The 22,708-nt window shown below is 37.7% G+C and overlaps 1 protein-coding gene across 6 annotated transcripts in view; it reads left to right on the forward strand.

The window, feature by feature from the left end:
- The window catches only part of DENND4A (DENN domain containing 4A), a 129,907-nt gene that overhangs the window by 78,642 nt on the left and 28,557 nt on the right, over nucleotides 1-22,708 (forward strand). For all 6 annotated transcript variants that reach the window (XM_080687107.1, XM_080687109.1, XM_080687108.1 and 3 more), the window contains exons 11-17: nucleotides 1,217-1,361; nucleotides 1,611-1,786; nucleotides 5,813-5,913; nucleotides 9,724-9,942; nucleotides 11,450-11,595; nucleotides 18,349-18,482; nucleotides 22,473-22,608. In XM_080687107.1, coding sequence (XP_080543233.1) covers nucleotides 1,217-1,361; nucleotides 1,611-1,786; nucleotides 5,813-5,913; nucleotides 9,724-9,942; nucleotides 11,450-11,595; nucleotides 18,349-18,482; nucleotides 22,473-22,608 — 1,057 coding nt within the window. The remainder of the gene's footprint in view (nucleotides 1-1,216; nucleotides 1,362-1,610; nucleotides 1,787-5,812; nucleotides 5,914-9,723; nucleotides 9,943-11,449; nucleotides 11,596-18,348; nucleotides 18,483-22,472; nucleotides 22,609-22,708) is intronic.

Raw genomic sequence — 22,708 nt, forward strand, 5'->3', positions numbered from 1 at the left:
CCAACAAATATTTCAGTATATGAACATACTACATTTTATTTATCCATTCATCAGTTGATAGACTTTTTGGCTACTATGAATAATGCTGCTATGAACATGTACAAGATCTTTGTGGACATATGTTTTCATTTCTCCAAGAGAATTTTGTTACTCGTTTTGCTTTATTTAAAAAAAATCCAGTGAAGCCAATTATTTAGCACTAGAGGCCTGATGCACAAAATTCATTCAAGAGTAGGCCTTCCTTCCCCGGCTGCCGGCACCGGCTTCCCTCTGGCACCCGGGACCCGGGCTTCCCTTGCTGCCCCGGCTATGTCTGGAAGGATGTCTAGTCTAATTAGCATATTACACTTTTATTATTATAGATATTATGCTTTTATTATTATAGATAGATTACAGAGACAAAATACTGGTTGGCTTACAGAGTTATTTACTTGTCAGTATTTTGTTACTTTATAAATGTATAAGTGATTTTTTAAAATATATCTTTATTGATTTCAGACAGGAAGGGAGTGGGAGAAGGAGAGAGAGAGAGAAGCAGCAATGATGAGAGAGAATCATTGATCGGCTGACCCCTGCACAACCTGCAAGGGGGATCTAGCCGGTAACCCAGGCATGTGCCCTGACCGGGAATCAAACCATAATCTCCTGGTTCATAGGTCTATGCTCAACCACTTAGATGTCTAAGTTTTGGTTATGAATTTGCTTGGTATTTATATCATCACTTGATAGCTCTTGATTTCATATTACTATTATTATTACAATATGAAAGATTATCTATTTGTAATAATATGTGTATTTACCTTAAGGGAGATGGGCCTGTAAGTCATGTAGTTTTTTTTTTATTATTACAGTGGAAGATGAGCCAAAACTTTCACTGAAGGATTTGCTTTCAATCAAAGCATACCTGTTATAAATTAAATTCTTTATTTGGACATTATCTACATGGTAGATCTTCATATATAAAGTAAAGCAGATGATTTTTCATTTTCCATAATGAATACAATGCAGAAGAATTCAATGATTTTGAAACCTCATAAAACGTCATTGTTTTCAGTGTTTCTGATGCAGTTTTCCCTACATAAGATCAGCAATCACATTTAAAGTTGAATATATAATACAGATTCTACCCTAATCATGAATTTTTTTTCATTATTTTGTGTAATGAGGTTATTGGATCTTTATCTTATTAATTACATATTTTTGTTTGGGTTGACAGTGGTGGCAAGTTTTCAACACTACTTCAGAATTTAGGCCCTGAAAATGCTGTGACACTACTGGTGTTTGCAGTAACAGAACATAAGATTCTCATCCATTCCTTACGGCCTTCTGTGCTTACTAGTGTGACGGAAGCATTAGTGTCTGTGAGTATCACAGTTTCTTATTGTGAAAATAGGTGATTTAAAGCTATTTTAATTCGAAGTGTAATGAATTTTTATGTTGTGAAAATAATTTAAATTTTCTGACCATTGACACTAGTTATAATTATTTAATTCATTTTTAAGCATTAGACTTTAAGTCTAAATATTTAAAATATAATTTTCTGTGCTTGCTGATAAATTATGCTTCACTGTCAAACAGCTAAATATTCTTCAATCTTTTGTTTATCCAAGATGATATTCCCTTTCCACTGGCCATGCCCATATGTTCCTCTCTGCCCACTGGCTTTAGCCGATGTCTTGAGTGCACCATGTCCATTCATAGTAGGAATTGATTCAAGATATTTTGATCTCTATGACCCTCCACCAGATGTTAGTTGTGTTGACCTAGATACCAACACCATTTCTCAGTAAGTACATTTTACTGATTCTACACCCACTAATTTTACTTCATAGTCTATGTGTGTAATTGTTTATTTTATGAATGCTTATTAGAATTTCTCTTTAGCTATATTGTTTTTGTGTTTGGGATTATTACCATCTTTGAATCAGCTCTTACTATGTCAGTGGGATAGATTTAGGACATTGGAGAAGGTTTTATTGGAAAGAAAATGTACCTTTCATCCTTAGCTTTTTAAATATTTAAAAAACATAATCTTATGCTTACCTAGAAATTTAGCAGAAGGGAAATTGAGGTTAGAAATAGAAAAAAATTTATTTCGCTTTAGTCAAATGAGTATGGGTGAAACAAATTTAATTGAAATACTATTCCTTGATTAGTATTTCTATCCTATTTCTAGTATAGTGTAATACTATTTAGAATACTGATACTTCATATCAAAATTAATGTAATGTTTTTAAATTTTTAAATAACTTACAAAAATTTTTATTGTTCACGCTATTGCAGATATCCCCTATTCTCCCCCCACCCCCACTTTTGTCCACCTCCATTCAGCCCCGCCTCCCCCCCTCCTTTGGCCCTCATCACATTATTGTCTGTGTCCATAGGCTATGTTTATATATATTCTTTAGCTGGTCCCTTCATCTTCCTTTAGCCAGTCCTCCTAGTCCCCACCCCTCTGTCATTAAATCACTTTTAAATTATACTTTTTTTTACTTTTATATCCTAGGAGTGTAAGGATTTTATAAGATTCTCTCTTTTATTGGAATAATATTTAAGTTGTACTACTGGAGCTGTATATTTACAGCTTTTTTATAGTTGTTCCTCTTATATCCCTTATTTTCAGTTTAATCATACTTATGCTATTCAGGAAAGAGGAAATTGATGCAGTGACCACATTAAATCCACAGGACATGCTTAAAATAATTATCAGTAAAGCCCAAAAGCTAGTATGTCTTTTATAACTTATGTATATGTGAAATAGGTATTTTCATTTTAAAATATGCATGTGTTATATTAAAGCTTTTTAATTTAATCTTGAAATCTTACATTAATTCTAATTTTGTCATATGTCAAAACTTCAAATACCTAAATCAGTGGTTGGCAAACTCATTAGTCAACAGAGCGGCAAACCGCAGCTCGTGAGCCGCATGTGGCTCACGAGCTGCAGTTTGCCGACCACTGACCTAAATCATCAGAAAAGTTTAGCAAAAAAATTATTTTCTAGTATAAAACATGTCTGCTGTCAAAAAGCTTTTATTCACAGAAAGCCTAACCAAGAAAATATGGGATGTACTTGGTGTGTAAAAGCCATTTTATGTATGGGATCAATAGAGTCAAAAATTATTTACTAGGAATATTTAATTCTTTACTCAGAATATTTAACTCTTTAAATATTAAAATAGTATCTCTTTTTTTGCCATTTGTTAATGTTACATGATATAATGTTTTTAAAAATTGAAATTAAGGATGGTAAATGAGTATATACTAGGTTTATTTCGATGATAAATTACATTTCCCTCTTTTTATACTTTCCCTCGATTTGTTAAAAGAATTTTTTTAATCCTCACCTGAGGATTGATTTTAGAGAGAGCGGAAGGGAGGAAGAAAGAGAGAAATATCGATGTGAAAGAGAAACATGAATTGGTTGTCTCCTGAACGTGCCCCGACCTATATATGGACCCTGACTGGGAATCGAACCAGCAACCTTTGGGTGCATGGGAAGATGCTTCAGCCAACTGAGCCATACCAGCCAGGGCTAACAGAATTGTTAATTATTATTTTATCTTTTTGTTTTGATCACTAATGAATTAAAGAATCAGAGAAACATGAGTCTTTTGCATTCATTAGCATTCTTCCTTCTTGATACTATCATCCTTACAAAACTATGGGAGGACTAAACTAGTAAACTAACAGCTTTTTACCTTCCTTCATCCAGAATTTCTGGAGCCTCAACCTGAAGTTTGAAAAAACAAAAACAAATTCTGAGTATGGAATTTTTGGTTTCCTTTTCCCTCTCTGACTCTTAGGTACATATAATATAGAGTATATTATTAATGTCAAGAATCTGAAGAAAGGGAAATTAGAATCTGATATGTGCTAGTCATAAAACTGTATGCATAGCCTTAGTTGTCTCATATTATTCTCTTTATTTTGCAAGTTAGTTTTTATTAACCCTGTGACAGAAGAAAACCAAAGCTTAGATTTTTAAGTTATTTGTCAAAAGGCACATAATTTATACTGCCAGAATTGGATTTTTGAAACCATCACTGTCTGACTCCAAACTAATATATCTATCACTAATTATTGGCTAACTACTTATGTAATAGTTATCTTGTAAATGACGTTACTATGAATGCAAATGCAGAGGGCTATCATAAAACCAAATTTAGATACTAAATTATCCTGTCCTACTCAGCCAAGTTTTAAAGTGAAGATATCAAGGGTTAGAGAAGGAAATTAATTATTTGATGTAAATAATTAGGTGTAATGAAATGATAAGATATTTTTTATTCATTTATGCTACATCTTGAATACCTTTTTTGCTAGGCACTGGGAATAGAAAGGTAAACCAAGTACATTCCCTTTTCTTTAGTTGCTTATAATCTAATCTAAGGCAGGCATGCATACAGTGAATAAGACACAGTGAGAGTACTGTGTTGCAAAGTTTTATCAAAAAAATAATGTAAATAGTGTTTCTATGTTGTGTTCTCACTGTAATGTAGGATTCCATGCTCCTGGTCCCATTATCTATAATAATAAAAGCGTAATATGCTAATTAGACTGGACAGCCAAACGACTTTCCGGACAAAGCCAGGGCTGCAAGGGCCAAGGCAAGCCACCACGGCTGTGAGGGCCGAGCCCCTTGCACAAATTTCATGCATCAGGCCTCTAGTAAATGAAATAAAACCTTCACAGCAGGACACCTGCAATTTGACCTTGCCCTATCTATATTTTTATTCTCATTTGTGGAAAGATAGGATAGATTCCAAGACAGTTGTTCTTTGTCTGCTTAAGCTTTCCCATCCACTCTTTTTACTTCATTTAGTTTTCAAAGTGATATTTGTCCTTTTGTTCTGTGGAAAGTTTACGAAATATTGGGGAAAAAAAGTTCAGCAAGTTTCACTGAACACCTGTGCTATATCGTTATCTTTGGTGGTTAAAACATGAGTGATGTACTTTTCTTCTTTTTCTGTACATTTTTCAAGTTTTCTAAAAGGAGTATTCATTGCTATTGAAATTTTAAAAAAAAGATTTAATAAAGAGTGGAATAAACAAAGTTATAGTTAAGTCCAAAACCTTTATGGTGTTTTATCACCATTTCTTCTCCTCCTACCCCATATGTAATTTAAAGAGCAACTAACTGTTGCCATAGTGGTACTAAAGGAGATTATAGAAGTTTGTCATAGAAACAAAGATACCACTTTTCTTTTTTCCTAAAGATACCACTTTCAAGCACATATCCTCTTTTATAGTTATAAAAGTATTTTGGAATGTTCTAGTTTATTCGATTAATATTATAGATTTTTTTTTCTGAAGAAAACAAAAATAATTTTTCCTTTAGGAAACTAAGAAACAGTATTTAAATATGCCAAAGTATTTTGATAAGCTTATTGAAAGTTTTCAAATCCATAACAACAACAAAAAAATCACATAGTAGGATTTTCCCAGTATTTAAGTGTCTAAAGACTCTTAAGTGGAGTTTAAGAGTAATGACCACCACATTAAATTTGGTAGTGATTGGCATGATTCCAATGCACATGCAATGTACTCAATACCAACATAATTACAAATATTTGAGCTATAGTTAATGCAAGGTTTCACCCTCATATAAATTACTTTTTAATATTCAACATTCCAATTTACCCCAGTAATATTTTTCTCCTGTTAATTAGAATATTTTGTTAAGTGTTTTCTTTTTTGTTCAATGTGTTTTCTCTTTTTCCTTTTTTACATAATTAAGTATATATTTCCCCTTTCCCCCCCAAAAAAAGGTCCATCTAACAAATATATTTTTTTTGCTATTTAATCTCAGAACTGGTGACAAGAAAAATGTAGCCTGGAAGACACTTCCAAAGAAACCATGTAAAAATCTGATGAACACACTGAATAATTTGTACCAGCAATTGGCAAAATGTAAGTGTCTAATTTAATTAAAGGAAGTAATTTAATCTGAGAAAAGAACTCCAGTTACTTTGCTGTACTTAGAAAAAGTTTATCTAAAGGAAAGTATTTTTACAGTCTTAAAGGCAAATGAGCAAATAGGCAAAATTTGTTAGAAGCTAAATGGGAGATTTATTTTTGATATCACATTTTTATAGACCCATTTTAGAATAATAAAATTCAAAAAGAAGTTAAGCTGGTTGTTTTCTTTAATTTTACTGTTACTGAAACACCATGGAAAAAATAAGCATTTACGCTTGTATATTTTCTTCATACATGGAATAGAAAGTTAGTTTTGAATATATTAGATGGTTTCAGTTACATTAGAAAATGCTAATTTCCAATAGGGTGAGAGCTAGGTCATTTGCTTTTCACCTACTGTGCTTTCTTCAAATAATTTGAAAATAGAAACTTGCTGCAAGCATTAGGAAATTAATCAAAATGAAAATTGATTAGAATATGGAATATTTCAGTAAAAAGCTATGTAAGAATATCTTGACAGTGATCCAGAATTACTAAGAAGGATTAAACCTTCATTTATCTAATCCTCTTGGTAGTTTATAGTAACTTCTATTCAGGTCCCTTAATTTAATACTTACTGTATGAAAAATGGTCAGTAATTGTATAGCAATATTTGAGGTTCTCATTTATGTAGTAGGTGAAATATAAGCATAGGAAATGGTTTATATCCTGTAGTATACTTGGAAGAGGACATGAAAAACAATGTTTTCTTGTTTTTTTTAAAGTATATTTTTATTGATTTCAAAGAGGTAGGGAGAGGGAGAGAGATATAGAAACATCAACGATGAGAGAGAATCATTGATCGGCTGCCTCCTGCGCGCCCCCTACTGGGGACCAAGCCTGCAACCCTAGGCATGTGCCCTTGACAGGAATTGAACCTGGAACCCTTCAGTCTGCAGGCCTACGCTCTATCTACCTACGCTCTATCTACTGAACTAAACCGGCTAGGGTGAAAGACAATGTTTACAAAGTAAACCTCACAACAAGTAGATAATTTGGATGTGGTTCATAAATATTGGGATATTAAAAAAATAACATCAAATGAATAAAATTTTATCTTATGGAACAAGTAAATTGTATATGGAATTTTATTTGAACTACCTAGTTCATTGCTTTCTAAAAGTACATGCACTTCCTTTGAATAGCTGAAAAGTCCAGCAGTGAATATTTAGCAATACTTAAATATTATTAAAATCAATGAAATAGTTCATTTAGCTCTATTGAAGTACAGAATCTTAAAGCTTAAAACTACAGACTTTTAAGCAATACTGACAGTTCAGGATTGTATAACATTTTATAGCTTCAGAGTACTTTCACATACATTCTTTTATCTTTGCATCTATGAGGTGAGGATAATAAGGTTGAGAGAAGTAAAAAGTACTTTCTTAGGAATCATTCAGTTGATGCTAATGATTAAAACCTTCTGTTCCAGCCCTAACTGGTTTGGCTCAGTGGATAGAGCGTCAGCCTGTGGACTGAGGGGTCCCAGGTTCGATTCCGGTCAAGGGCATGTACCTTGGTTGCAGGCACATCCCCAGTAGGGCGTGTGCAGGAGGCAGCTGATCGATGTTTCTCTCTCATCGATGTTTCTAACTCTCTATCCCTTTCCCTTCCTCTCTGTAAAAAAATCAATAAAATATATTTAAAAAAAAAAACCTTCTGTTCCAATGCCTACATTCTTTCTAATACTTCTACTTTTTTAGACAATAAGAACTTGAAAAAACTTTACTAAGATGATTTATTCCTCATATTTTAAAAAGTTTTTAAGGTTTTAAGCAATCACAAAATTTTTTCTCCTGACCCTTGGAGAATAGCTTTCCTACCAACAAGTACATTCTCCTTTAGCACTACAATATAACCATATAACCATGAAAATCAGGAAATTAGCATTCCTGCCATCCTTATCCTCAGACCTGATTTGAGTTTTGCTAGTTATCATAATATGTAATGTTCTTTATAGCAAAAGAACCCATTTGCATATCAGATGTATCTAGTCTCAGGTCTCTTTTGTGTCCTTTTCTCTAAACAATTCAATTTTTTCTTCATTTTCTTGACACTTTTGAAGGTTATACTTATTGTAGAATGGTCCATGATATGGGTTTGTCTGAATGTCCTCATGATAAATACAGATCATGCAACTTTGACAGAAGTGACACTGAGTTTCTTGCATAGTATCCTTATCAGATTGAGCACTATATCAATATGTCCCATTATTGATGAAGATGTTCACATTGGTCACTTGATTATGTGGTGTCTACCAGGCTTATTCTCTACTATAAAGTTATTCTTTTACTACCTAATGGCTTTAGCATTGAATTGTTCAGAAAGAGTAAGAGTTAATTTTCACATTTTAATCCCAGACTGTTCCTTCTATAAGCACTTATATTTAAAAGAAACAAAAGAAGAAAGGAAGGACTATTGCATTTAACCCTGTGTCCAGTTGCTATGCTTGTTATGATCTTCATTTATTAACCTACATATAGTTATTTTATAACATGAACATTTTTTCTGATGGTAGTCAGATAAAAAGGAATTATTTTGTGTTCAATTTTTAAATATATATATATATTTTTAATTGATTCCAGAGATGAAGGGAGAGGAAGAGAGAGATAGAAATATCAATGATGAGAGAGAATCATTGATTAGCTGCCTCCTACACGCCCCCTACTAGAGATCAAGCCTTCAACCTGGGCATGTGCCCTGACCGGAAATCAAATAGTCACCTCCTGGTTCATAGGTCAATGCTCAAACACTGAGTCACACCGGCTGGCTATTTTGTGTTTAATTTGGATAAAATGTACTCAGCAGAGCCTAAAAAAATTATATGGCAAACTTTTCTAGGATTTTCATATTACGAAATTATATATAAACAAAATTTGTGGTAGCTTGAGCCCTTTTGAAAACACAACAAATGTTTATTTTTTTCTTTCAATTTTATTGAGATACTAGAGGCCCAGTGCATGAAATTCGTGCACGGGGTGTGTGTGTGTGTCCCTCAGCCCAGCCTGCATCCTCTCCAATCTGGGATCTCACTGGGTCGGGCCTAAACGGGCAGTTGGACATCCCTCTCACAATCTAGGACTGCTGGCTCCCAACCGCTCGCCTACCTGCCTTCCTGATTGCCCCTAACCGCTTCTGCCTGCCAGCCTGATCACCCCCTAACCACTCCACTGCCAGCCTTATCTATGCCTAACTGCTCCCTTGCCAGCCCGATTGCCCCTAACTGCCCTCCCCTGCAGGCCTGGTCACCCCTAACTGCCCTCCCCTGCAGGCCTGGTTCCCCCCACCCAACTGCCCTCCCCTGCAGGCCTAGGTCCCCCCCAAATGTCCTCTCCTAAAGGCCTGGTCGCCCCCAACTGCCCTCCTCTGTCAGCCTGGTCACTCCTAACTGCCCTCCCCTGCAGGCTTGATCACCCCCAGCTGCCCTCCCTTGCAAGCCTGGTCCCTCCCAAGTGCCCTCTCGTGCTGGCCTGATTGCCCACAACTGCCTTTCCCTGCCGGCCATCTTGTGGCGGCCATCTTGTGTCCACATGGGGGCAGCCATCTTTGACCACCTGGGGGTGGCCATCTTGTGTTGGAGTGATGGTCAATTTGCATATTATCTCTTTATTATATAGGATAATTGACATACAGATCTAGTAAGTTTAAGGTATATAGCATAATGACTTGATATACATATGCAACAAGTTTATATTGACAATAATACAACTATTAACATTAGTTTTGACTATTTGGAGAAACATTAAACCTATTTCTTCACAGTGCAGCAGAGACCAAGAGATGATGGACTAATGGACTTAGCAATGAATGACTATGATTTTAATTCTGGAAAGAGGTTACATATGATAGATTTGGAAATCCAAGAGGCATTTTTGTGTTTCATGGCCTCTATTTTAAAAGGTTATAGATCATACTTAACACCAATAACACAAGCCCCATCTGAGACAGCCACAGATGCAAGCTCCCTTTTTGACCTACAAGGTGAGTGATTGCATAGTTTTACAGTTGTCATATTATTGAGCTTAACCTCGTGTGATTTAATTGCTTTCTGGGTCAATAGCTCATATTTATCAAAATATATAACTATTTTGAGAGTATGTGAATAGCAATTCTGTTGGTAATCCATTTCCATAGGACTGGTTATTTCTCAGGCATATTCAGTATAATCCCATTGGCAAAGTATGCATAAAGAACTATTAGAAAAGTACAGGAATTTCTAAACATACACTATTGCACTTGTATCACAGTTGTGTTGATGTTGATGCTTTTAGCTTTCAGGGAAGCCAGACAATGTTGGGCATGCCTAGTAGCCTTTGATGGTCACCTCTAGGCTTGAGCAGCTTCATTTGTCTTGCTTCAGTATGCTTTACAAATATTGTTTTCTGTTCATGACACAAAGTAAAAAAAAAAAAATGTTGGGAAACCCTGGAATGCATTTGTATCATAATGTGTATTTACTTTCTTTTGTGCTATTTAACATTTAAAAGATAAATTTATTTAATAAACATATGTTGAGTGCCTCCAAATGATAGGCTTTGGGTATATAGTGGTATGCATAAGATACGTGGTCACACACACAAAAGAAAAAGAAAAGAGAAACATGGTCACTTCTCCCATAGAGCTTATAGTAAAAAGATAAGCAATCTATAATAAAAGCATAATATACTAATTAGACTGGACAGCCAAACGACCTTCCCGATGACCTTCCGGATGAAGCCAGGTCTGCAAGGGCCAAGGCAAGCCACCACAGCTGCGAGGGCCAACCCCCTTGTACGAATTTTGTGCATCGGGCCTCTAGTTTGAAAATAATATGAATGAATACTTCAGTTCACAACTTTAGGTCACAGTAGGCCCTTGTGAGGAATTCACATATGAGCTATGTTCAAAAGGAGGAATAGAAATTAGACAGGCAAAGGGAAAATGGAAGAATGTTTTAGGCAGAGAGAACAGTTTATGCAAAGTCCCTGAGGCTGGAAATAGTTTTGAGTTCATGCGCCCAAAAGAAAACCCGTGTTGTGTAATTGAGTATAGTGAATGAGGTGGAGTGTGAAATCAGGAAATAAACTTTTACTCTGTTACAGTAAGTATTGACACAAGCATAAATGAATACTAGAGATGATGTAACTGCTGCTTTGAAAAAACTACATATGTATATGGCAAGAGCATGAGCCACGTGCACATAGCAGGCAACACATAAAGGAGGGGGGGAAATTGCAGTTTTAAGATGCTTTCACATTTACTAGTATATGTGTAACCTTCAAGGTAGTGAGGGGACAACAGAGACAGTCCTGGTTGAAGATTTGAAAGATCTTGATTCAAGTTTCTTTCCTGTTGCTATCTTTGTCAAATCACTTCTACTTTCAGTGTCTTACTTTCTTTTTCTGCAAGATGGTGGGTATAGATGACATGGTTGATCAAGTTCTTTCTAGCTTAAAAATTCTATGAATCTACAAATGATATTCTGACATTGTAAATTTATGTTGAACAGCTTTCTTAAGAAGCCGAGACCGATCACATCAAAAATTCTATAACATGATGACCAAAACACAAATGTTTATTCGCTTCATTGAGGAATGTTCTTTTGTCAGTGATAAAGATGCAAGCCTGGCATTTTTTGATGACTGTGTAGATAAAGTAAGTTTGTCTGCAGTGCTCTACTTATTTTGTGTGACTGTTATAAATGTTAGAAATTATGGTTTCTACTTAAAAGTTTTACTAGCTTTTAACAAAATCTAAATTAATTTCATTCCATTATTGACCCTTTATTATGAAAGTTTTGGTGGCCTACTAGATATGATAAACACAACAACCTCTTGGAAATTTCCTGAAGTATTTTACTAAATCGTGCGTTTTATTTTAGCAGTCAGGTCTGTATCTCTGCCTGCCCACTTACGGACAATAGGACTTTTGTTCAAGCCTGTGGACCTTTAACTTGAGCATATTGTTGTTGTTAATTCTTATCCGAGGATATTTTTTTCATTGATTTTTAAAGAGAGTAGAAGAGAAAGAAGGTACAGGAGAGAGAGAAAAACATCAATGTGAGAGAGGCACATCAATAGGTTTCCTTCTACACGCACCCAACTAAGGCCAGCATCAAGCCTGCAAGTGCCCTTGACCGGAATTGAACCTGTGACGCTTTGGTGTTCAGGCCAACACTCTAACCACTGAGCAACACTGGCCAGGGCTAGAACTGAATGCGTTTGATATAACATTATTAAGCTAATCAACAAAATTCAAATGTAGTTTGAGTATTAGACAGTATAAATGTTAATTTTCAGATTCATGTATTGTACTTATATAGGAGAATGTCCTTTTTTGTAGGAAGTATACACTGAAGTATTCAGATGTGATGGGTCATCAGGTCAGCAACTTTCTCTCAAAATATTAAGAGGAAAATAGTTATTTGTATTTGAAAAGTTAGTGTACTTGAAACTTTTCTATAAATTTGTAAATATATATATATGTGTGTGTGTGTGTGTGTGTGTGTGTGTGTGTGTGTGTGTGTGTATGTATATATTTATATATATTAGAGGCCTGGTACACAGATTTGTGCTCATTGAAAGGAAATTAATTAGAAGGTGGCCAGTGGGATGGGACTGGGCGAGTTGAACCGGACATGCCCTGGAGCCAACCTCTCACAGTCCCTCCCCGGCCAGCCGCACCTGGGGCGCCGCTGTGGCTTAAAGGGTGTCTGCAGAGTGAGCAGGGTCCCTCTGGCAGGTGGGATCCCTTGGCCTGGCCTGTGGGGATCGGGCCAAAACCAGCTCTCTGACATCCCCCTGGGCAGTGGTTAGCAAACTCATTAGTCAACAGAGCGGCAAACCACAGCTTACAAGCCACATGTGGCTCGCGAGCCGCAGTTTGCCGACCACTACCCTAGGGGTCCTGCAGTGCGAGAGGGCACTCTGCAAAGTTGCTGTCGCTCAGCAGCTCCTGTGTTGAGCGTCTGCCCCCTGGTGGTCAGTGCACATCATACCTACTGGCTGGTTGCTTAGCCTTTTATATATATAGATGTGGGTATATATATATATATATATATATATAGTGTTCATGGTTTTGTGCCCATGACAGTAGAAAAAAGAAAGAAATTATTTTCTCAATTTATACTGATAAGGTAATTTAAGTCCATCACTTTCCAATTTACGTGACCATGAAAGAAAATCACTGATTTTGGGGGAGACACAACAGCCAAAATATTCAGAAATTGACTTAGTTCTGAGTTTAACATGAAAATGTCATTTATTAAGTAAGTACCAAATGTGTCCTATAAAAATGAGAAATTATAGTCACTGTGAAGGGTGTAGTGGGATAAACACTGCATTGGGAATCAGGAGAACTTTCACCCTAGCTCTTATATTTGTACTTTAGTCAAGTCCTTTAATGTTTCTGTGTTGTTTTCTTATCTGTGTTTTTCAAAATATTGTGAGGAGAAATTATTATAACTGCATGCCTCCCAGTGTTCAGAGTAGTATTGTATGAACTAAAAAGTAGAAGACATTGTGACTATTTTTTACTTAATTTATTAGGGTGACATCTATATATATACTGTAAAAGGCTAATATACAAAGCATCTCCTCAGGAGTTCGACCGGGAGACCAAGAGTTCGATCACTCACTATGATTTGCGCTGACCACCAGGGGGTGGCACGGAACAAAGAAAGGCCCTGGCCAGCAGCTGGAAGGCCCCAATCAGCCCTGATCTCCGGGCCAGGCCTAGGGATCCTACCCATGCACAAATTTTGTGCACCAGGCCTCTAGTTGATTAATAAAACCATACAGGTTTTAAGTGTACAGTTCTATAAAACATCATCTGCAACACTGCAACATGCACTTAGCACCCAGAGTAAAATCTCTTTCCATCACCATTTATCCCCCCATGCCGTCTTCCTCCTCCCACACCCCCTTTCCTTCTGGCAATCACCATACTGTTGTCTGTGTCTGATTTTTGGTGTGTGTGTATGTGTGTTTTTTTGTGGGGTTTTTTGCTTAAGTCCTTCTCCTTTTTCACACAGTTCCCCAACCCCTCTCCCCTCTGACAGCTGACAGTCTGTTTTCTGTATCTATGAATCAGTTTCTATTCTGTTTGCTAGTTTATTTTGTTCATTAGATTCCACTAATCTTGCTTGCTTTTATTCAAGTTTATTAGGTTAGTAAAAACCTAATAAACTCTAATAAAAACCATCTCGTTTTATCATCTCATGATAATGTTCAGCTTTTGAATAACATATATGGAGAGCAGGAACAAGTTTGGAGCCTTGTGTAGGCATATATATAACCTTTCCTTCACTTTATAAAACTTGAGGGATGGTTGATGTAGAGAAATACTTTCTGGTGTTGATAGAGAGTTAAAAGGCTAAGGTGCTTGAAGTCCTTGAAATGCTTTGGAATAGGGAAACCATGGACACATGCCATTATCTGCTTAGAACTCATAATTCATTTTACCATAAAAACACTGAAATAGAGGGTGATTAGCTGTAGTTCAAACAGTGTTGTGCTAGAAATATGTATTAAATTTCTTTTTGATGGAATGGTCCTCTGTCTTTTAAGACAGTTTTAAAAAAATCAAAATTCTGAGATATAATATATCAATACTAGAGGCCCAGTGCACGAATTTGTGCACGGGTGGGGTCCCTCGGCCTGGCCAGTGATCGAGGCCTATGAGGGGGCCAGTTGGCTGGGGGGAGGGGCCCCGGGAGGTTGGCCGTCCAGGGGGAGGGGCTGCAGGAGGTTGGCCAGCTGCGGGAGGTTGGCTGTGGGAGCACACTGACCACCAGAGAGCAGCTCCTGCATTGAGAATCTGCCCCCTGGTGGTCAGTGTGCATCATAGCGACTGGTTGACTGGTCATTCCAGTCATTCCAGTTGTTCGGTTGTAATGGTCATTTAGGCTTTTATATATATAGATATGCACCTTTGAAATGTAGAGTTTGATAAGTTTTGGCAAATAGAGATTTCCATGCAACCGTGACTCCAAATGTAGAACATTTCTTAGGAAGGATTTTTTTGGGGGGGAGGGGGGGAGTGATTTGTTTTCTATATTTTGAATAACTTATTTACAAATGGACTTTTAGAACCATGCCTTTTTGTAAGTTGACCTCTGCCTATATAGAGCTTTGAAACCTCATTTATTTTGAGAAGTAATCAGATCCTTGAAATTTTGTGTTCATTATAGCATTGTACCAAGAACTTATCTTAATAGTCTTTTTAATACTGAGAATTAGAGCGGTTTTCCTTGTCCACAGGTTTTTCTATGCAAAGTGGCTGGAGAGTAAGAAGTAGGCACAGGTCTGGAGAGAGAGAAGCTGTTAAATAAGTAAATAAAATTTTTAAAACACCTGGTGCTCATTGACAAGCACTTCTCTTACAATGCTCCATCATGGATACAGGCGTAGTTTTCAGCTTCCTTTCCAATGACCTTGGGTATCTGTTTAAACCTTTTTGTTCTAGTCCATCTTTTCTATTTCATTAGCATTGCTGCCCTTATAATTAGATTAAACCCACTCCCTCTGAATAAAAAAATGTATGTATATAGAGCTTTTCATTTGTTATTCATTTGATATAATTTATCATTGACAGGTTACCACTATGAGTTATCTCTGACATGTTCCTAATGGTTTTTTTAATACTTTCAGGCTTGCTAATAATGTTCTTTTTTTATTGAAGGTTTAACTTATTAACACTTTTATTAAATTTTGTGGAAAATAGAAGGGAGAAAAACTTTGTAAGCCCGATGCCCTAATATCCATTTTACATTTTCAGTGTTTTTACATAATTATAATATGGTCTCCTAATTTTTTATATAACCAGATCTTATAAGCATATTTTAAAAATATTTTTATTGATATTTTAGAGAGAGAGGAAGGAAGGAGGAGAGAAAGAGAGAAACATCTATGTGAGAGTGAAACATAGATCGTCTGCCTCCTGCATGCCCCCTATTGGGGATTGAACCCCACAAGCCAGGCATGTGCCCTGACCAGGAATTGAACCAGCAACCTTTCTGTGCAGGGGACTACGTCCAAACAACTGAGTCACACCAGCCAGGGCTAAGCATTCTTAATATTGCTGCCAAATCTCTTAAAAGTAAAATTTCATTTTTACCACAGTAAAACATAACATAGTTTAGAAAGTCAATCCTATATAATAAAATCCTAATATGCAAATCAACCAAAAGGCAGAATGACCAGTCGCTATGATGCGCACTGACCACCAGGGAGCAGATGCTCAACGCAGGAGCTGCCCCCAGCCCACAGGCCCCACGCCAGCCAAGACAGGTGCCAGCAAGGAACCCCCAATCACCCCACTGGTCACCCCACAGAGGGAGGCAACCAGAGGAAGGCAACCAGTGGCGGGAGGCTGGGCCAGCCGGTGAGTGGACAGCAGCGGGGGGCAGAGCCAGCAAGCGGGCAGTGCCAGGCCAGCCAAGGCAGGTGTCAGCAGGGGCCCCCCGATCGCCCCACCAGTCACCCCACAGATCGGCCCTGATCGCCGACCAGGCCTAGAGACCTACCCATGCACATATTTCATGCATTGGGCCTTTAGTACTTTTATAAGGCTAGGTCCCATTCCTTTCTACCCTAGTTTCTACTCCCCAGAGACCACCACTTTCTCTTTCAGCTGTATCTTCAGTCATTTACCTTAAGATTTCCAAATAATATGTTTTTATTGCTGCTAATTAATGTCTACCACCAACACCACAATTCTCCCAGTGTAGTCATACATTATATTTGGTCACTTTGTATATAATCACAGCTACGCCATATATACATTATAACTAAATTGCCTTTCATGTGTGGATTTTGTTTTCCCTGAAGTTAATAATTACTATGTTCTTTCCTTTGTGTTTACTGTTAATTCATCTCCAAAGTCTTCTACAAAAGTGAAAATGTTTAAATATGTCAATTTTTCTAACATATCCATTTGATTGTTTTAAAAATTTTTGCTGGAACATTCCATCTTTTTTTTTCCAATATGAACTGACTGCGTTTTACTCTATCATCCGGGATTTTCCTTCACCATCATCCTAGAATTATATTGACCTCTCTCTGGAGTTATTGCTTTCTGGTTTCAGTAGCTTCTTTCTTGGTTTACCTCTTTGTTATGGTGGAGCACATCTTCCATCAGCTTAGTGAGAAAGAGTACATTGAAGATATTTTTTTGATGCCTGCCTGTTGGTATTTTTTTTAAAATCCTCACCTGATTTGAGAGAGAGAGAGAGAGAGAGAGAGAGAGAGAGAGAGAGAAACATCAGTGTGAGAGATTGATCAGTTGCCTCCTGTACATGTGCCTAACCACTCACCCCGACCCAGGATCAAACCCTCATTCTTTTGGTACATGGAATAACAATGCCCAATCAACTGAGCTAGACTGGCTAGGGCTATGTCTGCATTTTAAAAATTATTATTTCTTGAATACATTCCCATGATTTAAAATAATATAAAAACATATACATTGGGAAATCTGGGTCTTGTCCCATCTTGTTCACTCCATTCACCTCCCCTCCCCCATACAGATACTTTTTTTTAGTGTTCTTCAGTATTTCTTTATGTGCATACAAACAAAAAATCCTATATAATAAAAGCCTAATATGCTAAGTATCTGACCATTTGACCATTCAACCAGTCTCTATGATGCGCACTGACCACCAGGGGGCAGACGCTCTGACTGGTAGGTTAGCTTGCTGCTGGGGTCTGACTGATCGGGACTAGGCAAGAGGGGCCAGACACGCCCTAGAGCCCTTCTGTGGTCCCTCCCTGGCCCGATCAGGACTGGGCAATGCAGCCCCGAGGCAAGGCCGAGGGATCCCACCGGTGCACAAATCCGTGCCCTGGGCCTCTAGTGTGTGTGTATATATATGTGTGTGTGTGTGTGTGTGTGTGTGTGTGTGTTCTTGGTTTTCCCTCTTTATTTTTTAATCCTTACCCAAAGAATGAGGATCTTTTTTCCATTGAATTTTAGAGGGAGTGGAAAGGAGGAGGTAGGGGGACAAAGAGAGAAGAGAGAAAGAGAAATGTTGATGTGAGATTGATTGGTTGCCTCCCATACCCACCCCAACCGGGGGTGGAAATCAGACCTGCAACCCACATACATGCCCTTGATAGGGAATCGAACCTATGACTCTCTAACCACTGAACCATGCTGGCCAAGGCTCCTTTCTTCCTCAAAAATTAGTTCACTATATACAATACTCTGCGCCTTGTTACTTTCACTTAATTATCTTGGAGATCTTTCTATAGTCATACATAGACAACTTGCTCATTCTTTTTTATTTTAATAGCTCTATAGTACCCAGTTGTATACATGGTTTATTTAACCATTCCCCTATAGATGAACTCTTGGCTAACCATTGTGGTGTGTGTTTTTTTAATATATGCTTTTTTTAAACTCATTCAGGTGGATATGGACAAAAGTGGTGAAATGCGACTTATAGAACTGGATGAATCTTTCAAAAGTGAACATACTGTTTTTGTAACACCACCTGAGATCCCCCATCTACCCAATGGTGAAGAACCCCCTTTACAGTACAGGTATTCAAGAGGCGAATGTGTTGAGATTGAAAGAGAGAAGCAATCCATCATCTGTGACGTAGCTTTCTAAGGACTGTGGTATTTTCAAAAATCCAAACTTTACAGATCCCTAATTTTTAGGTGGTAAGCAAGCTTATCCCACATCCATTATTAAGTTTTGAGGTCTAAAAAGAAAAAAAATATAATTTTGCATAATATAGACTTGGGAATGGGAAGTTCTATATCTGCATAAGTATCTGTTCTCATAAATGTTGATTACATTCAGTTCGGACTCTACCCCCACCAAAATGCAGCACTTTTATTATAAAATTTTGATTTTTGTTTCTCACTAAAGCTGGTTTCCTCACTCCCTCACCCGCATACACACACACATTGGTTAATGTGTAATTTTTTTAGGTTATTAATTATTCCATGATTTTTTATTTTAAGTCAAGGAAGATTCAGAACATTGAAATTGATGGTTATTAATTTAGGAAATTTGGCCAGATGCTGCTAAGTGCTTGGTTTTTAGACTTGAATGACACATAGTTCCTGTCTTCAAGTCTAGAGAAAAGTTCTAATAGAGGTAGATTTATTATACATCTATCTATCTAGATATATTTTGTATATATACATTTGTTATATACTACAGTTAATTTCCAGTATGTATTTATTTTTACTTAAAGTAGTATTTCCTTTTAGATTTTAAATTATTTATTTCTTCTCTAATAATACTCCTTACTTTATTTAAAGATTCTAAAACCATTTCTCACCTATCATTCATTAAGTGACAGTTTGTTATTTTTGTTAAGAAAGGATTTTTCAGGACATCCTTATTTATAACCCAGATTATTAAATTTGAAAAAGTGGTGTAACCGATGTTTGTAAATATTCATAGGCCACTTGATTCCTGCCCTTTACATCTATTGATGATGTTATTCATATCATTTTTAAAAATACATATATTTTTTTATTGACTTCAGAGAGGAAGGGAGAGGGAGAGAGAGATAGAAACATCAATGATGAAAGAGAATCGATCGGCTGCCTCCTGCACGCCCCTGCTGGGAATCGAGCCTGAAACCCAGGCATGTGCCTTGACCTGGAATCGAACTGTGACCTCCAGGTTCATAGGTCAACACTTTCAACCACTTGAGTCACACTGGCCAGGCTCACTCATTTTTTTTAATCCTCACCTGAGGACATTTTTTATCCTTCCTATCTAATAAAAGAGTAATATACAAATTGACCATACCTCTGCCACGCCCACAAGCCAATCAGGAGCGAGTATGCAAATTAACCCAACCAAGATGGCTGCGGCCATGGAGCAAGCAGGAAGCTTGGGTTTCCCCGGCAATGGAGGAAGCCAAGCTTTCCACCTGCCCTGGCCTGCGCTCAAGGCTACAAAGTTTCAATTATAGAAGATAAATAAATCCCAGATACCAGGGCCTCTGCTTAGGTCGCCAGGGGCCAGCCTGCAAACCACCACAGACCCCTCGCCCAGGCCGCCCCACGCCCCAAGGGAACCCCCACCCTGATCTGGGACACCCTTCAGGGCAAACCAGCCAGTCCCCACCCATGCATCAAGCCTCTATCCTATCTAATCCTATCTAATAAAAGAGTAATATGCAAATTGACTGTCACTCCAACACATAAGATTGCTGCCCCCATGTGGACACAAGATGGCCAGCAGGGGAGGGCAGTTGGGAGGGATCAGGCTTGCAAGGGAGGGCAGTTGTGGGTGATCAGGCCAGCAGAAGAGGGCAGTTGGGGGTGACCAGGCTGGCAGAGGAGGGCAGTTGGGGGTGACCAGGCCTGCAGGGAAAGGCACTTGGGGGGGACCCAGGCCTGCAAGGGATGACAGTTGCGGGTGACAAGGCCTGCAGGGGAGGGCAGTTGGGGCGACAAGGCCTGCAGGGGGGGAGTAGTTAGGGGTGACCAGGCCTGCAGGGGAGGGCAGTTAGGGACAAACAGGCTAGCAGGGGAGCAGTTAGGCATCAATCAGTCTGGCAGGGGAGTGGTTAGGGGGTTATCAGGCTGGCAGAAGTGTTTAGGGGCAATCAGGAAGGCAGGCAGGCAAGCAGTTGGGAGCCAGCAGTCCTGGATTGTGAGAGGGATGTCTGACTGCCCGTTTAGCCCCGATCCTACTGGGATCGGGGCTAAACGGGCAGTCAGACATCCCTCGAGGGGTCCAAGATTGGAGAGGATGCAGGCTGGGCTGAGGGACACACACCCCCCGTGAACGAATTTCATGCACCGGGCCTCGAGTTGATTTTATAAAGAGGGAGAGAGAGAAAGATCAATCAGTTGCCTCCCAAACATGCCCTGACCAGTGGCAGGGAGCAAACCTAAAACCCAAGTACATGCCCTTGACCTAAAATTGAACCCGAGATCCTTTTGTGCGAGGGCTGACACTCTAACCAGCCAGGGCTGTACATGATATTTCTAAGACTTCTTTTTGGTATGTTTACTAATATACTTCTAGGGGATTTTTGGGTTTGGTTTTAACCTTTTAATTAAAATTTTACTTTGAGATTTAGTCCTTTAGTAAGAAAATTACTTAGCTTAAAAAGTTCCCCCTTTTTAAAGAATCTAAGTCATTTTCCCCCCTTGAGACTACCCAGTATAATTTTGGTGTAATCATCCCCATTACTCGAAACAACTTAAATGTCTTTAATGAGTACAGTCTGTTCTCTTAATAAGAGATGATCATATACTTACATTTTCTATATAAAATGATAAGGCAGTAAGTTTATAAGATACACAGAATGGTCTTATCACACCATGTACATACAAAGAATTTTTAAGGGTCAGGATTTTCCTGAACTTTGAGATTTTATTGCTATTTCACATTCAGTCATTACCAATATTTTATTACTCAACTGAATTTGCTTTTATATAATTGATATAGTTTGCCATCTTTTATTATTGTTTTCTTTTTAATTAATTAAAACTATTTATATACCTTTAAGAATATTATAAAGTAGGTTACCTTTGCTGTTCAGGGGCTTCTTCTGTTCTTTCCAGTATGTCTTTTTCTTAGCTGCTGCTATCTTTTAAATGCCCAAACACGTTCCACTAGCACCCAAATTAAACCCCCCTCCTCATAAAGCTACCTAGTCTAATCTTTTTCTTCCTCTTCTCCACCCTCTTCAATTTTTTTTCCTCATAAATGAGGCCCTAAACCTGCTAGCTAACCTGATAAACCAATTCACGACAATATGAGAGCTTGTCCTGGTGTGCTAATATGTTACTTTTTTTTTTTTTTAATATGGAACACTTCATGAATTTGCATGTCATCCTTGCTCAGGGGCCATGCTAATCTTCTCTGTATTGTTCCAATTTTAGTATATGTGCTGCCGAAGCGAGCACTGTTATTTACATCTTTTTAAGAAAGAGGGAGATTCTGTAGTGATTAGTTAATTCAAAGCAATGATATTAATGACTGTCTTTTACCAACTGTCATATTATCTGATAAGTTTGCTATATATTTACACAAATACTACCAAAGTGCTTGAGTTACTTTGTAGTTTAATGTCAATTCAGCAAAACTTTTTCCTCCAAAATATATATTTGAGTTTATGTTTGGCTATTACATTTCTAAATATTATAATAAGAAAAGCAACATTAGCCGAAACCGGTTTGGCTCAGTGGATGGAGCGTCGGCCTGCGGACTGAAGGGTCCCAGGTTCGATTCCGGTCAAGGGCATGTACCTTGGTTGCAGGCACATTCCCAGTGGGGAGTGTGCAGGAGGCAGCTGATCGATGTTTCTCTCTCATCGATGTTTCTAGCTTTCTATCCCTCTCCCTTCCTCTCTCTGTAAAATATATTAAAAAAAAAAAAAAGAAAAGCAACATTAGCATGAATATTTATTGAGTATATATCCCAGTCTGATGGAGAAACACAGGATAAATTGTAAGTTAAGAAGTTATTGGTCATACATTTTTTTAGCATGTAACCAGTATGATATAATCTATGTGTGTTTGAGGTTTTCTTTTTCTTTTCAAAAACAGCTATAATGGATTTCCAGTTCTTAGGAACAGTTTATTTGAGAGACCTGAAGGATTTCTACAAACACGAAAGAGCAAATTGCCTTCAAAATCAAGTAGTCCTAGTAGTCCTTCTCCTATGTTCAGAAGAACAAAACAGGTGCTTTGAAATTTTTGCGTATTTCATGTAATCAAATATTAGAACAAAAGTAAATATGACACTCATCCTCCCTTAATGTACTTTACCACCTCATATGTAA

The sequence above is a fragment of the Plecotus auritus genome (assembly GCF_963455305.1).
Source record: "Plecotus auritus genome assembly, chromosome: 1".
NCBI classification, from domain to species: Eukaryota; Metazoa; Chordata; class Mammalia; order Chiroptera; family Vespertilionidae; genus Plecotus; species Plecotus auritus.